The 17,010-nt window shown below is 48.4% G+C and overlaps 1 protein-coding gene across 2 annotated transcripts in view; it reads right to left on the bottom strand.

Annotated features, from left to right (window-relative positions):
- The window catches only part of CIDEA (cell death inducing DFFA like effector a), a 28,804-nt gene extending 23,646 nt beyond the window's left edge, over nt 1-5,158 (bottom strand). Inside the window, exon 1 of one of the 2 annotated variants that reach the window (XM_066247313.1) lies at nt 5,091-5,158. In XM_066247313.1, coding sequence (XP_066103410.1) covers nt 5,091-5,128 — 38 coding nt within the window. In that variant the 5' untranslated portion in view covers nt 5,129-5,158. Of the gene's footprint in view, nt 1-4,690; nt 4,957-5,090 lie in introns of those variants that run through there. The other variant, XM_066247314.1, reaches the window with a different exon arrangement.
- Between the last annotated feature and the right edge of the window lie 11,852 nt (nt 5,159-17,010).

Raw genomic sequence — 17,010 nt, 5'->3', positions numbered from 1 at the left:
CCTAATAACTCTCTCTACAGGACAAGTATTGCAGATGAGGAAAACTGAGGCTCAGGACATTAAGAAATGAATAAGATCAGAGTTAGCAAGTGCTAGCACAAGGGTTCGAATCAACTCCTGCTTTCATATCATGGTGCCTGCCCCACCAGGTGTGAACCCCGCCATAGCAGAGGGGGACCCTGGACCTTCACTGGCAACAGCTTCTCCTCCCCCAGTGTGGGGAGTCATTGCCATTGCCCACAGGCCTTCCACAGTCTGTGCCCGCCAAGACGAGGGTCTGTCTGTACACTGTCCCCCCGCCCCATAGCACCCTGCCCCCTGTTGGTCCACGACTTAGTCACCGAGTAAAAGATAAATTAGGACAAAATCAGAGAAATAGGAAAACAATCTTTATGTCTTGGAGTGCTAGATCCAGGCCCTGGTGGCCAAAAGCACACCTCGTCTGAGCACGAACAGCTCTGACCTAGTTGTTACCGTCCCTTATCTCCATGTTGGATGCAAGCACTCACCTTAGGAAGCACCAATGCCCCAGTGACCTAGCACAGCTGATTATACAAAGTTCTTATTGTCCTTAACTTCTGACAAGACAAGAGCTGGCAGTCATTTCTGGTCCTCCCTCTTCACGTTGACCTCCATATAGTCATCCTTGATAAAAATTAAAATAAAAATAAAAAAAGAGGAGGCATACAGTCTATTGTTCTTCTCCATTACAAGAGAACTGGGTCATTGTTGGAGAAAAGGGTTATGGAGCACATGTAACCAAATTTGAATACATGAAAATTAAATTCTGTCCTTTTCTTTTCTTTTCTTTTTTTGTATTTTTCTGAAGTTGGAAACAAGGAGGCAGTCAGACAGACTCCCGCATGCACCCAACTGGGATCTTCCCGGCACGTCCACCAGGGGGTGATGCTCTGTCCCTCTGGGGCGTTGCTCTGTTGCAACCAGAGCCATTCTAGCGCCTGAGGCAGAGGCCACAGAGCCATCCTCAGCGCCTGGGCCAACTTTGCTCCAATGGAGCCTTGGCTGCGGGAGGGGAAGAGAGTGACAGAGAGGAAGGAGAGGGGGAGGGGTGGAGAAGCAGATGGGCACTTCTCCTGTGTGCCCTGGCTGGGAATCGAACCCGGGACTCCTGCACGCCAGGCCGACACTCTACCACTGAGCCAACTGGCCAGGGCTTCTGTCCTTCTTTTCAAGGAACAGGATGAGTGCTTAGATGGGCACCGTTATATAAAATCAAGACTGTCTCATATCCAACATAAAAAGGAGTCACATGAAATTTTACATACACGAAACCTGTTTAACAAATACTATATGAGTACTTTCTCTGCTGCAGCTAAATGAACAGCCGGATTCACCAGCTAGCTACACGAGCAAAGCATTCCAGGGGAGGGCAAAAGTAGGTTTGTAGTTGTGAGTACTGGAAACACAGAGCTTATTCTTGTATTATAATTTATTAATTATTGTGTTCTTTTCCACAGGAACAACTGTTAACCAACTTTTTCTCAGTCTGTATATTAATCCACTGGCCATTAGCACAATGCCTAAAATGGGTTGCTATTTCCCCCTCAATTTCTTAATATATCAATGTTGAAACAGGAGCATTGAGAAGCCTTCGAATTCTGCTTTCAGATGCCACACACTTCAGTGGCCTCGGATTCCTGGGAAAGAACAGGCAATCCTATGCAGAGGAAGCGGAACAGCTCCCTAAAAGGGAGAAAACAAGGAAACACATTATCCTGTTCAGCTACGCTGCTCGAGGAAATTGATTGTTTCAGAGAAATCAAGACGATAAGGGAAGTCAGACTTCATAGAATTAATCTTGAAAATTGTTAAAGGACAGATCTTTCAGAATGAGGAAAACAAAGCGTCTTTGTAATTTTTCCCCAAGGCAGGGAAGTGAGGAGTCCTCAACTTATGAAAACGTATGAAATAAAGCAACCGACTGACCGTGGCTGTGAACTTGACTCCAGTAAAACAGTCTGACCCCGTAGCCCATGAGATGGTGTCTTTACACGGCCCCCTATGGGCTGATGTTTATTGTGAAAGCGCTGGAGGAACAAGGCCTCTCTCAGCCAGGGAGAAACATTTTGGTGTCAGCAGTAATGAGGTGACTCTATGAGGCTGGGTAAGGTACTGCCAAGAACTATTCAAGGCAAAGCAACGACTGAGGGAACCCCACGTTTCATTGCTAGGTGGAAACAGGGGACCCTCTATGGGGCAATAAAGCACAGACAGGGGCAGGATATCAGTCATCTGGGCACTATCACCAAAGCCAGGAGTGACAGTGAGAATGCTGAGAAGGGAAGTGTTGATGGCAAACATGGAAATACAGAGAAATAAGACAGCTTGGGGAGTATCCCTCAGCCTTGGTGAGGTCTCCATGAGCTGTAGAAATTTACTTGTAAGAGATTCAGTTCCTTGCGTATATCCCTAAGGTTACTGTGGTAAAAATCTGTACTGAAATGGAAGCTAGACAAAACCCAGAGTTCCTTGTTCCAGAAAAGGAAAAATATACTAAACAGCTACAAAAGCAGCTATTTTGCACAAAATGTAATACATCAGCTGTATAAAAACTTCAGAGTTGACAGGAATGTTATCACTGATGGGACACAAAGACAGGGTAGCCTTTGTCTGGAACAACACACACACACACACACACACACACACACACACACACACACACACACGGACATCCTTGAAGTCCAGATTACGCTAAGAGACTTCAGGCTGTTTTTGTGAAGACTAAGGCCTTTAATGATTACAGATGATCAATGAACTAATGACTGGTTTAAAACTGATAATTGCTTATATCAGTAGGTGATCTTAAAAAAGAAATGATTAAGTTACTTCCTTGGCAAAACGCAGTCATTTACTGATAAAAGGCAGACTTTGGCCATATAGTACTAGCTAGTTTAAATTAAGGATTACTGAGAGGAGACAGAAGCCCACAAGACCACGATCACAAATGTGGCAGTCACCTGGCTCACACACATCTTCAGCCTGGAAGTGGTTTAAAGAAGGACCAGGAAGGTAAGTGTATTCCTGTCAAGTTACAGATTGTTTTCTTCCTGGTTAGTTTGGAAGCAAGTAGATTCCAAAGAATTGTAACAGCTCAGTTTGGAAGCAGCTAAAATTCTAAGAACTGCAACAATAGTGTGTCCCAGTGAACAGTCAATTACACCAGAAAGAAATGTGTTTCAGAAGATAAGCTATTTCCTTATGATTTAATTTGCCACTGTTTCATACGCCAGCTGCTTCCACCACACACTGACCTTGTGGAAACCTTACAGATACATTTGGGTATGCTGTAGCAGGGTCAGGTGAAAGGGCAGGGTCAGCCTTAATTCTGCAGGTGCCGCCTCCTCTTCCTGCTCCAGGCAATACCAGCCAGGAGTCTCTGCCCTCTTACTCCTCCCTAAAACTCAGCACACCAGCTCCTCAGTGCCCCGAGGAACATGGAGAGTGGGTGTTTGGAGGTCCATGGGAGAAAGGTTTGGAGGATACACTCCAAACTGTTCACAATTGCTGTGCTTGGGAATGAGAGTGTGTGGTGCTGGAAAGAAGAGAAAAACAGGAAAGAAACCAAGGGTCTTACCTTTCTGCTTAACCCATGTTAGGGGAGATGAACCAAGTCTGTTTCTCACCTTTCCAGGTCCCAGCCCTTGACTTGCGTTTTTGTTCTCGTTTGAAAAGAGAAAGCCAGTGCAGTCCAGACTGGTCACCTTTACATTTCAATGATTTTTTTTAACCTTGAGTAATACACACAACCCCTTTAAGAACCCAAGTTCAGAGCCTATATATAGGTCATACGAGTTTTGTAAAGTGATTCTCCCCCCTCCCCATTCCCAGAGGCAGATTAAGGTCTGTTGAGGTCCCAGGCGCAGAAGAAAATATTGGGCCCCTTAAAAAAGAGAGTGAAAGAGATAGAGAGAGAGAGACAGCGGAAATAAAAATACATATTAACCATATTTTTAAATAAATAAAAAATATTATGTACTATTAATGTTAAAATTGCACATATGAAACTAAACTTGGTGTCATTGGAAAAAAGTATAAAGTTGGGGTTTCGCGGGGGCCCTTCAGAAGTCAGGGCCCAGGGCGCATGCCCAGTGCACCTGCCGTTAAATCTGCCTCTGCCCCCCCCCCATCATCCACCATGTCCCTCCCCCTCCATACACACAAGACACGTCATCTCCAAAATCTGCATTTAAAAGTACTCAAAGGTTTCTCCATCCTCTTTGAAGTATTTTTAAGGCTTCAGAGAAACATGATGTCTCCCTTAACTGTATAAAGTGACTGCCACGCAGAATTTTTAGGATTTATCAACAAGGATTGGTTTGGTATATATCAGGACGTGAGATGAACCCAAGAGAAGAAAAGGAATGGAGAGGGGTAAACAGGTTGCGGTCCACGGGCCGGGTTCCTGCATGGGCCACGTCGTAGCGAGCCGGGGAAGGGCTTCGCCCCAAATCCCCCTTACAACTCCGGGCGGGCTCGGCGAGGGAGGCCCGGCAGCGTCCAGGCGCGCTCGGGTCCGCCGACCCCCCGCGTGGGAGCCGCGGCCGGCTTCTCGCCCCGACGGGTCAGCCTGGGCGCCCCGGGGCCGCCGCGCATCCCCACCAGCGCTTCTCCCCACGCCCCAGCTCCCGCCGCGAACCGCAGGACCCCGACAAGCCCTTTCCTCACGCACGGTGGAAGCTCCCCGGACGGCGCCCTCCTCTGTGTCCGCCGCTAAGGCAAGAGACGCGGCCACCGCCGCACTCACCACTGTCACCTGTTCTGCGGACGCCCCCGCACTCGGCGCGCCACCCCTGTCCCTCGCGGCCAGCGGGAGGAGGGGAAGAAGCGCGCGATGGGCCGGGCCCCGTCTACCCAGCTGGCCCGCGCGTGGGTGCCAGGGGCGTGGGTGAGTGCGGGGACCCGGGCCTCGCGGAGCGTGGGAGTGAGGGGCGTGTGGGGCGAAGGGGGACAGAGGGCGCAGAGAGGAAGGGGGCTGAGGGGCTCACAGGGGTCACCCGGAAAGCGGGGCGCTGGGACGCGGGGTCGCAGGGCTCAAGCGTGGGGCTGAGCCTGGCGAGCGCGGCACTCGCCTCATGAGGGCTCCCGCGTAGTCCCGGGCCATCTCCATGGTTCGGGTCCGGCAGGCGCGGCCTCTGCCCGCCCGCGCTGTCTCTTAAAGCTCCGCCCGCCCCGCCCCGCCCCGCCCCGCCCCGCCCCGCCCCGCAGCCCGGCCAGCGCCCCGCAGGACCTTGGCGATGGGCTCGCCGTTGCGGAAGGTCGCGCCAGCTCCGGGAGCGCCCCGGGCGCACAACCCTTTGGGCCCCCTTGGGGTTGGGGTGAGGCTGAACCGCAGACGCTTCACGGGTCACTGGATGGTCGCGTGGCAGCCCGTGTTTGCCTCGCACGTTCCGGAGGTTGGGCCAGTTGACCCATCATCAGCCCCGGAGGAACGGCCTGGGCTGTGGAAAGACGGGTGTGCTGTCTGAACCCCAGCCGCGGGCGAGGACAGGGAGGCGCGCGTTAGCGACCCCCAGGCAGCGCTGGGGCGGGAGCCCGACGCGCGACTGACTGTCAGTTCCCCGAGACGGTAGCTCCTGGCAGAGGCGAGGGCCTTGCCGCGGACGCTTGAAGTTCCTCGACTTCTTTCGCGTTAAGTTCCCTCCGCTGTATCATGTCCTGTATCATGGACATTCAGGGGCAACCAGGGCGCTCAGAATGGAGGGTAAGGGAACCGTTTGGACTTCATTGACAACCTTTCAGCTGTAGGTCAGGGACTTTTTCTTTCTCCTAAAGAAGGAGAGAAGGAGCCGAGCCAGGGCTGAAAGAGGCTCTGTGCACCTCCCGCTCGCACAGACGTCAGTATGGGAAGGTGCAGTTTTGCCTGTGTTAGACTTCTGAAGAAGGGGGATGGAGGTGGCACATCCCAGGGATTCAACAGAGCTCTTAATCACAAAGCTCCAGCGCTGTAAAAGGTGTAAACTTTCTGGGATAGAGATTTGCTTGTGCACACCCTCCTGCACATAGTCAAGTGATTGTTTCTATGAATTGCCAGCAACTGGGGACTGTGCTGCTGTGAACCACGTTTCCAGAGAGCTGTCCGTTGACCTGAAGCTGGGTTCTCCTGATTCAACTTGCTTTCAGCACATTGACTTGGTCACTTAAATCCTACCCCCTTCTGCCCACCCTCCTCTTCAACTGAACTCACAGAAACAAACAAACACACACTTCTTCCCTGTCGGGGACCCTGGTGCCAACAAGCCTCGTTTGACTTGCAGAAATGTTGAAGCCAAAAGGAATTTCCTTCCAGAATCCTGGACCCCAAGGGGCCTGCTGTGAACTCCCCAGCTGCAGGGCTCATGGAAGGGGTGTTCCTGCCCAGAGCTCCTAGGGCTGGACAGGGCCTTAGGAGGTCATTAGCTGCCCTTCCCACTGACACCTTTGTGGCCTGAATGTTTGTGTTCCTCACCTTCCATTCATATATTGAAATCCTAATGCCCACTTTAATAGTATTAGAAGGCAGGCCCTTGGAGGGGTGCTTAAGTTGCTCAGGGCAAAGAGGCTCCAGAGAGATCCTTAGCCCCGCCTGTCACATGAGGACACAGTGAGAAGACAGCCAGCTAAGAACCAGGAAAAGTGTCCTCACCAGAACCCAACCCTGCTGGCATCCTGACCCGGGCTTTCAGCCTCAGGAACCCTGGGACATAAATTTCTGTTGTCTGTTAGCACAGCTGGATCATAAGACCCACCCTCAACTTGATAGATGAGAAAATGAATCCAGTCAAGTCAATTCACTTTTTAATTTATTCATTTTAGAGAGGAGAGGGAGAGACAGAGAGAGAGAGAGAGAGAGAGAGAGAGAGATAGAGAGACAGAAGAGACAGAAGAGGGGGAGGAGCTGGAAGCATCAACTCCCATATGTGCCTTGACCAGGCAAGCCCAGGGTTTCGAACCGGTGACCTCAGCATTTCCAGGTCAACGCTTTATCCACTGCGCCACCACAGGTCAGGCTCAACTCACTTTTTTAAAAAACCTTTTATTGTGAAAAATTTCAAATATAAAGACATTACATGAGCACCCTTACACCCAGTGCCTGTGTCCAACCCCTGTTACCATTTTGACATATGTGTTTGTCATTTATGTGTATTTTTATTTGAACCCCTTCATATAAAGTCCTTCAGCTTGCATCTTTGTAGAAACAAGATCATTCTCATACCTACTACAGAGACATTATCACTCCTAACAAGATAAAAACGATCTAGTCGCTCCTAATAGTCTATAGTCAAGCTCCCCAACCGTTCTGCCTTATTGACACCCTATGTAGAAGGCAATATACCCATGCCTGAGGTTCAAGAGATCAGATCTGTTCTGGAGCAGCGAAGGTCAAGATCACAGTGATTCTCATGTACCAATAACCAATCAGGGCAAATGGGTGCTATTCATTCACTTATTCCTAGGACCTAGAAAGGCCTCTGCTGTCAGAAGGCATTAAGGCTTGTTAATGACTAAATGAATGAAGTGCTATGTTAGCAGTAATGTAGGAATGCAAATTGCAAAGGGAACAAAGTAATGATTCCTGTCCATAGGTGTCCAGGAAGGGACAAGGATGAGGGAGGTGAGTGGTGTGTAGGGGTGGCTGTGACTATTCCACACTGCTTTCAGGAAGACCAAAGGCACAGACAGGAATGGCGTGTCTGGTGCTGCCGGCTGGAGTTGGGGGAGGGGGGCGGGTCTAGAGGAGCGTGGTGGGAACCAGTTAGGCATCCGTGTTGGACCGACTCTGCATAGCCTTGAGGACCCAGCGGCTGTTGCTCCCAGTGGGGAACCAGCCAGGGTGGCAGGGTGACCTGTTCAGAAATAGATCTGAGAAAGACATTCTGGAGATGGCGCAGAGAGGCCAAACTGGACCAGGGAAGCCTGTAGGTGATCCAAGTAAAAAAGCCACGAGTCAGACCTGGGCACTGATAGTAGGCAGAGAGGAGGATGGAGCCAGGGAAGATTTCATAGGACCTGGTGACAAACAAGCAGGGGAGCAGCTGGAGACAACCCCAATATTTTTAGCTCAAGTAACCAGAGAGCTAGCATGCCCTTGGGTGAAATGAGAAATACAGACGGGGAAACAAGTTTGTAGTTGAGACTGAGATTATGTCAAAATCCCTGGTCTGTGGACCACACTCAGCAAAGATGTGAGCAGAATCCCTGGGTCTGTGAATCACAGTAGGCAGATGTGGAGCAGGCCTCATGCACCTGTGGACCATACTCAGATATGTGGGAAGAGACCCTAGCTGGAAGTTAAGGCCAGCCAGCTACCTGCCTGCTCCTAAGTGCGAATCTGTATCATATAAGTGGGTGGTTCACTGCAGAGAGGTGTCTGGAGGGGGAGAAGAGATCAGGGCGTATTGTGTTTCAAAGGGCTCAGCACTAAAGCCCAACAGACGGCCACAAAGAAATTGGGTTAAGAGGCAGTGCATGCCCAGCTGTGCTGGGAGGGTGCCTTTCCGGCACGTTTCCATCTTCTGGCTCTCACACAAACTCCTTTCTCGTTTCACATCCTTAGTACATCTTAATCCAGCAACTACTATGTTCCAGTGCAACCAAGATTAGAAACCCAGCATCTTGTGCTCAATCCAGCCACTGATTGTTGACACAGTCACTACAGAGTCTGCGTGCCTGTGCCCCTGACATTGCGCCCGAGAGAGGACTTCCAGCATCTAACCTTCCAGCTCCCTGCAGCTGTCTATGAGATTGATGCTGCAGTTGGTCTGGCTCCTTCTGCAAAGCAGGGAGTCCTCTCAGAATCCTGGCAGGTGAATGGCAGAGTGCATGTCTGGAGCACAGAGACTGGGTTCCTAGCCTGGCTTTATACTTTATTCCAGCAGGGTGACCTCGCCCAAGCCTCAGATCTTCATCTGTAAAAAGGCACAAGGCTCTCTGTCTCCTAGGGTGAGAGCAGGCTGGCCTAGCCTGGCGCCAGGGCCAGAGTGAAGGTGACTACCGTATAGGTGACGGATAGCTGGACTCTAGCTCCTAGCCAGAGGGAGCACCTGATACGAAAACTGCTTCTCATGTTGGGGGCTACATTACAGAGAACACAGATGCTTAAGCTCAAAGGAACTTTCGTAACTATCTAATCCTATTTCTGTATTTTATGAACAAAGTGGATGAAACAAGAAATACTAAGTCTGAACCTGGGCCTTACTACTTTCAGATTCTTTGACTGTGGGCAAATTTTCATTCCATTAATTTTCTTGTTTTGTTTTTAATGAGCCTCAATTTCTTTCTTTCTCTCTTTTATTTTTATTTTTATATTTGACAGAGACAGAGAGAGACAGATAGGAACAGATAGATAGGAAGGGAGAGAGATAAGAAGCATTAATTCTTTGTTGTAGCTCTTTAGTCTCCTTAGTTGTTCATTGATTGCTTTTTCATATGACCTTTGTCCAGGGGGCTCCAGACGAGCCAGTGACCCCGTGCTCAAGCCAGTAACCTTGGGCTCAAGCCAGTGACCTTGGGCTTCAAGCCAGTGACTTTTGGGCTCAAGCTAGCAACCATGGGGTTATGTCTATGATCTCACGCTCAAGCCAGTGACCCTGCGCCCAAGCTGATGAGCCCACGTTCAAGCTGGCAGCCTTGGGGTTTCAAACCTGAGTCTTCTGCATCCCAGTCCAATGCTCTATCCACTGCACCACCACCTGGTTAGGCTTTTTTATTTATTTATTTTATTAAGTGAGAGGTGTGGAGGCAGAGACAGACTCCCGCATGTGCCCTGACCAGATTCCATCTGGCAAACCCACTAGGAGGCGATTCTCTGCCCGTCTGGGCCACTGCTCTTTGCTTGGCAACTGAGCTACTTTAGTGCTTGAGGAGAGGCCATCCTCAGCTCCAGGGGCCAACTTGCTCGAACTATTTGAGCCATGGCTATGGGAGAGGGAGAGAGCAAGAAGGGGAAGGGAGAGGGGTAGAGTAACAGATGGTTGCTTCTCCTGTGTGCCCCGACCAGGAATTGAATCTGGGACTTTCACACGCTGGGCCAAGGCTTTATCACTGAGCCAACCAGCCAGGGAAATTTTTTTATTTCTAATAATTCCTGATGATCAGTATTCCTTAGCAACTCTCAATGGGTTTCAATGAGGGTTAAATGAGATAATGCTTTTGAAATATATTGTAAGCTGTCAAGTACTAACAAATGTTATGTCTTATTATGATGACAGTGTTAAGATGTTATGTCTTAACACTGATGAGGGAACGGAGCTCTGGAAGGGCACCAGCTCAGCTACTGTTCACCTCATAACCAGGGCATCTTCTGCGGAATTGTAAATAAGGCAAAGGATTTCTTTCAGTGTTCCACTATTTCCCACAGCCCAAGTTACCAGGGCCCTCCTATTTTCATATTGCTTTCCAGAAAAGCTAACTTTTAAAAAAATTCCATACATTTATTCATACTAAGGTATAAAGGATTGCTATTCCACTCAGCAAACATTTACTGAGCATCATGCTAATTATTTCCCAACCCACCCCCAATGCATTCTCTGTCCAGACCTGAGGTTGCACTAGAGCAGGGGTCCCCAAACTTTTTACACAGGGGGCCAGTTCACTGTCCCTCAGACCGTTGGAGGGCCGGACTATAAAAAAAACTATGAACAAATTCCTATGCACACTGCACATATCTTATTTTAAAGTAAAAAAACAAAACGGGAACAAATACAATATTTAAAATAAAGAACAAGTAAATTTAAATCAACAAACTGACCAATATTTCAATGGGAACTATGCTCCTCTCACTGACCACCAATGAAAGAGGTGCTCCTTCCGGAAGTGCGGTGGGGGCCGGATAAATGGTCTAAGGGGGCCGCATGTGGCCCGCGGGCTGTAGTTTGGGGACCCCTACACTAGAGGCATCTTGCCCTTTGGTTTCTAATTGGTTTCATTAAAGAGAGCCACTGGTAGACTTTTATATTTATTTATTTATTTTTACTGGTGGACTCTTTTTTTTTTGTATTTTTCTGAAGCTGGAAACCGGGAGGCAGTCAGACAGACTCCCACATGCGCCCTACCTGGATCCACCTGGCACGCCCACCAGGGGGCGATGCTCTGCCCATCCGGGGCGTCGCTCTGTTACAACCAGAGCCATTCTAGCACCTGAGGCAGAGGCCATAGAGCCATCCTCAGCGCCCGAGCCATCTTTGCTCCAATGGAGCCCTGGCTGCAGGAGGGGAAGAGAGAGACAGAGAGGAAGGCGCGGCGGAGGGGTGGAGAAGCAGATGGGTGCCTCTCCTGTGTGCCCTGACCGGGAATTGAACCAGGGACTCCTGCACGCCAGGCCGACGCTCTACCACTGAGCCAACAGTCCAGGGCCACTGGTGGACTTTTTAAAAAATGAAAAACAATTGTACTGCAGAATAACATTCATATGATACAGTGCACAGTTCTTTAGTGTACAACTCATAACATTTTTATGTTTGTAAGCAGCTTAGATCAGGATAAAGAATATTTGCAACAACCAAGTAGGTTCCCTCTCGCCCCTTCCCGGCAGTGCTCCCCACCCTCCAACCCCCTCCAGCAACAACACTATTTTGACCTCTACACAGATTAGCTTTACACGCTCTTGAACTTCAGATAAATTGAATCATATGAGATGTTCTCTTTTATGTCTGGCTTTATTTGCTTGGCACTGTGTCTGTGAAATTCATCCATGTCATTGTGTAAATTAATAGTTCTACTGCTGATGGCTATTAAGAAAAAGACAAGGCTGCTATGAGCACTTTTCTATATATTTTGGTACACGTTTGTGCTGCTTTCTCTTGATTAAAACCCAGGCGTGGGGTTGCTGGTTCCTGGCGTGGGTATAGGTTCAGCTTGTACATATTATTGGCAGGAAACTGGATATGGAAGACCAGCAGGATCACGGCATTGCCCACCCATCCTTCCTTCTTTTGATTCTGGCTACAGCTCTGGAGGCTGCACCCCTGACCCCCGGCCCCGTTGAACCCAGGGCGGTAATAGCTTCCTTCTGTTGCTTTTGCTTCCAGGACTGCACCACCCCTGTGACCTTCGTCACTCTGCCCACCGCTGTCCATAGTCCCTTCTTTAAATTCTTCCAGCTAAACCTTTTCAGTTTCACTGCATGCCACCTGACTGTCTCACATTTGCCATGTTTCAGTTCTGTCACTGGAACTGGACACGCCCTTCCCTCTAATGCTCACCCTTCACCCTGAGGGAGCTTGGACACGTCCCCAGGCAACTCCAGGGCAGGGTGCCACGTGAGAGAGGAGAAAAGCCTCCATCTCCCTCTCTGGGAGAGCAGGGAGGGTTTCAAAGAGGAGCTGAGTTTTCTTTTAGAAACAAATGAAGTCTGACCAGGCGGTGGTGCAGTGGATAAAGCGTTGGACTGGGATGCCGAGGACCCAGGTTCGAGACCCCGAGGTCGCCAGCTTGAGCGCGGGCTCATCTGGCTTAAGCAAAATAAAAAATGCTCACCAGCTTAGACCCAAGGTCGCTGGCTCCAGCAAGGGGTTACTCAGTCTGCTGAAGGCTCACGGTCAAGGCACATATGAGAAAGCAATCAATGAACAACTAAGGTGTCGCAACGAAAAACTGATGATTGATGCTTCTCATCTCTCTCCATTCCTGTCTGTCTGTCCCTATCTATCCCTCTCTCTGACTCTCTCTCTCTGTCCCTGTAAAGAAAAAAATTAAAAATAAATAAATAAATAAATAAATAAATAAAAGAAACAAGTGAAGAGCCAGCCAGGAAGAAACACATGTATATAACATCATGAAGGCACGAGGGACACAATCCCTCAGCACACAGTGGGGCTGTGGCGTGAATAGAGGGCAGAGAGTCAGAGGTACGTGTGGGACAGGAACACATTTCAATAGGGGGACTGGAGGGATGTGGGGGGAGGGGCACGTTTGAATAGAGGGGAACTTTGCAAATCTCAGGAATGTGGTTCTGAGACTTCATTTCTCAGGAGCAGGTGTGAAAAGTGTGATTTAAGGCTTATACACAGGTCTGGCCTGGGCACCTACATTTCCACCGGTGAAGCTCGGGTTCTAGGGCCTTTGAAAGCAAGTCACAAGCACACAGAACTACGCTTGGTCATGTGCCAGGTAACAGAATTTGAGGTGAGTTTTCATAAAACTGGGGAGCATTGCTTGTGATCCCCTAAGCTGTCTATTTTCACACGAGTTGACTAATGAGAGCAGGGAGCACAATTAATAAGGAGGAGCTGGGGATCTGGAGGGTGTGACATTAGCCACGTCACACTTGACAGTCCCAGGGACTGGGGAGCCCCGTGGTTTGAAAGGCATCTTCAGGAAGTCAGCACACTGGCACCCAGGCTTCCGTTAGCATTGTGAGCCCAGTGGTCTCACCCTCACACACACGAAACCAGAGACCAGAAGAACGCAGGGTGCATGCACCATAGTGTGTGCGTAGTGCTGGGCTTCAGCCAGCCCTGCCACCTGCTGGGCGGGGGGAGACCCTGGACAAGTCACCCAGTCTGCCTGAGGCTTAGCTGTGGCACACTCAGAACAGAGTGGATGACAAGCCACCTCCGTTAACACGGTGGATCTTTTATTTATTTATTTATTTATTTATTTATTTATTTATTTATTTCAGAGAGACAGAGAGAGAGTCAGAGAGAGGGATAGATAGGGACAGACAGGAACGGAGAGAGATGAGAAGCATCAATCATCAGTTTTTCATTGCGTGTTGCAACACCTTAGTTGTTCATTGATTGCTTTCTCATATGTACCTTGACCGTGGGCCTTCAGCAGACCGAGTAACCCCTTGCTGGAGCCAGCGACCTTGGGTTCAAGCTGGTGGGCTTTTGCTCAAGCCAGATGAGCCCGCGCTCAAGCTGGTGACCTCGGGGTCTCGAACCTGGGTCCTCGGCATCCCAGTCCAACGCTCTGTCCACTGCGCCACCGCCTGGTCAGGCAGCACGGTAGATCTTAAGGCAAAGCCGTGGCATTGCAAGCAATGCGGTGAGAGACCTGGGGGAGGGAGGGGGCAGGAAACTTGTGCAAGCAGCCCTCCATCTATACAACTGGTTCTCCAACTAGATTAAAAGCAAAAGTGCCTTTAATGCTGGAATGGATGTTAAGATTTTCAAAATTCCCTGTAGTCTGCATTAAAGACTCGGAATGGAGCTCTTACATGCCCATGCTACTCAAGGAAGCACTCAATGCAGTGGTTCTTAACCTTTTGGGGTAAAAGTTGCCCTAAATATCTGATGAAAGCTACGACATTTTCTCCAGAAAGGCTCATGTACTCACCCCTCTTCGAGGGGTCCATGTGCCGCAGCCTGGGAGCCAGACCAGGCCTCGGTGAGCAGACTGTTGTGGACTGTGAGCAACCTGGGGTCATTGGCCTCCGGTCCCTGCCCAACTCTCGTTTTGGGTTTGACTGGGCATGGATGTTTCTTTTCCTTCCAAATGTAGGAACAAAGGTGCTGTTCTTTTCTACTGACTTCAATTTGAATCTTTCTCTTCAAAGTAAATGCCCAAAGGAGCCTGTATTTTGGGGCTAATTCCAGGGCGAATGGTCCTTGGCCTTTCCCAACTCGGCAGAAGGGCACAGCGGAGCTCTGCTTCCTGCAGCCAGCTGTGCCCGTGTTGACAACAGCACGGCTACAGAAACCAGTAACAGACGCCTCCTACAAAAGGGGAAAGTTAAATATTATATACATGCTGTGAAATACTATGTAGCAGTTAGAAAGTCTGAGTTGAGTTAGAGGGACATGTACTAAGACAGAAAAAGCTACATATTATTGAGTGAAGAAGCCAGTTTCAGAGCATTGCACATAATGTGATACCAAGTTATGTAAACAAAGGACAGAAAGAAACGTTTGTTTCTTTACAAATGTTTTTGTGCTCCTCTTTCAATAAGGCTTCGATGGAATTTTAACTCTGCAAATGATACACCAGTACCCTGTCATTATGAATTATTCCTCTCTTAAAACATTATAGAATAAGGCAAAATCTTCTCAGTCCACTGGCACCAATTCTGGCCAGTTCCTCTGCCCAGTCTAAATCTTCCTATGCCCTTTTTCTATGCTATTATATACACACATGATACCAACGTTTCTTCCTGTGGTTTGTTTACATAACTTGGTACCACATTATATGCAATGCTCTGAAACTGGCTTCTTCACTCAATAATATGTAGCTTTTTCTGTCTTAGTACATGTCCCTCTAATTCAACTCAGACTTTCTAACTGCTACATAGTATTTCACAGCATGTATATAATATTTAACTTTCCCCTTTTGCTGAAATGGAACTGTTTCCAATTGTTCACCCTATAAAGAGTGTTGTAAATGGATCCTATGTTCATGTATGTTTCTCTGGGGTATAAAACATAACCTCAAGAATTGAACTTGTTGGTTCTTAAGGTATGTACATTAAAAACAATTTTTTTTTAAGTGAGAGGAAGGGAGATAGACTCCCACAAGCGCCCCGACCAGGATCCACCCAGCAACTCCTGTCTGAGGCTGATGCTCAGACCAGCGGAGGTATCCTCAGTGCTGGGGGCCAACATTCGAACCAATTGAGCCACTGGCTGTGGAAGGGGAAGAGGGGGAGAAGGGGGAGAGGAAGGGAAAGAAAAGCAGATGGTTGCTTCTCTTGTGCGCCCTGACCGGGAATTGAACCTGAGTCGTCCATACACCAGGCCGATGTGTGATTCACAAAGCCAACCAGCCAGGGCCTAAAATTTTTAATACATAGCCCTTTGCTTCTTATTTCTGTCATGTATGCAGGTTTAATGGTACCTACCAGGCCCCTGTCCTGTCAGTTACTATACCGATCATGAAGCTAGCTGACAGATCTCTCTGAATGTCCTTCTTTCTCTCTTCTATTAAATGGTCATCATCACAATAATTTCATAGCTGTCATTTATGTTTTCCTTCAAAACTTATTGAAAACTTAGCTTTTCCAAAGACTATAAAAACAGTTTTCAAAAAATGGACAAGCAAGTGTCTCGTGAGAAATGTGTTTGAGAAAATGTTCAAGCTTGCTAATGAGCAAAGGAATAGAAATCGAAACAGTACCCAGAAGCCACCTTGAGCCTAGCCTTCAATAAAGGAATTTTTTTAAACATTAAAAACATCAACACTGACATTTCAGGAGGGCTTATAGCACAGCAATAATGGAGCTTGTGTTTCAAGCTCTCTTAATTTATGAATTAGTAAGCACATTTATTAAATGATGTGTCTGGATTCAATGGCCAAGAAAAAGGGTAGCTTTCATAAAAAGAAATTGTATTTATGCAGCCTTAATCTTTGCTACTTTGTTATTTTATAACACCCAGGATTGACCCCTAGAGATAAGTAGTTCCTACCTTTTTACTTCATAATTAAGGCAAATTTGTAACTGTGGAGTTCCAAGAATCATGTGAATAGATGATAATTGCTTAAAGAAGAGAAAAAATCAGAAACCCACTAATAAAAGTTATCTACAGAGTGCATTTACTGTTGACATAAATGTAATTTTTTTTTCACTTTTTAAGAAGTGTATTCTTCCTTGGCTGGATAACTTGGTTGGTTAGAGCATTGTCCCAAAACACAGAAGTTGCTCGTGTGATCCCTGGTCAGGGCACACACAGGACAGATTGATGTTCTTGTCTCTCTCTCTCTCTCTCCCTCTCTCTCTCTCCTTTCTTCTTTGTAAAATCAATCAATAAAAAAATATTTGAAGCCCTGGCCGGTTGGCTCAGTGGTAGAGTGTCGGCCTGGCGTGCAGGAGTCCTGGGTTCGATTCCCGGCCAGGGCACACAGGAGAAAGCGCCCATATGCTTCTCCACCCCTCCCCCTCTCCTTCCTCTCTGTCTCTCTCTTCCCCTCCGGCAGCCAAGGCTCCATTGGAGCAGAGTTGGCCCGGGCACTGAGGATGGCTCTGTGGTTTCTGCCTCAGGCGCTAGAGTGGCCCTGGTTGCAACAGAGCAATGCCCCAGATGGGCAGAGCAATGCCCCCTGGTGGGCATGCCAGATGGATCCCGGTCAGGAGCATGC

This window comes from Saccopteryx bilineata, chromosome 11 (genome assembly GCF_036850765.1).
Source record: "Saccopteryx bilineata isolate mSacBil1 chromosome 11, mSacBil1_pri_phased_curated, whole genome shotgun sequence".
Classification (NCBI taxonomy): Eukaryota; Metazoa; Chordata; class Mammalia; order Chiroptera; family Emballonuridae; genus Saccopteryx; species Saccopteryx bilineata.
This window is presented reverse-complemented; position numbering and strand designations above follow the sequence as displayed.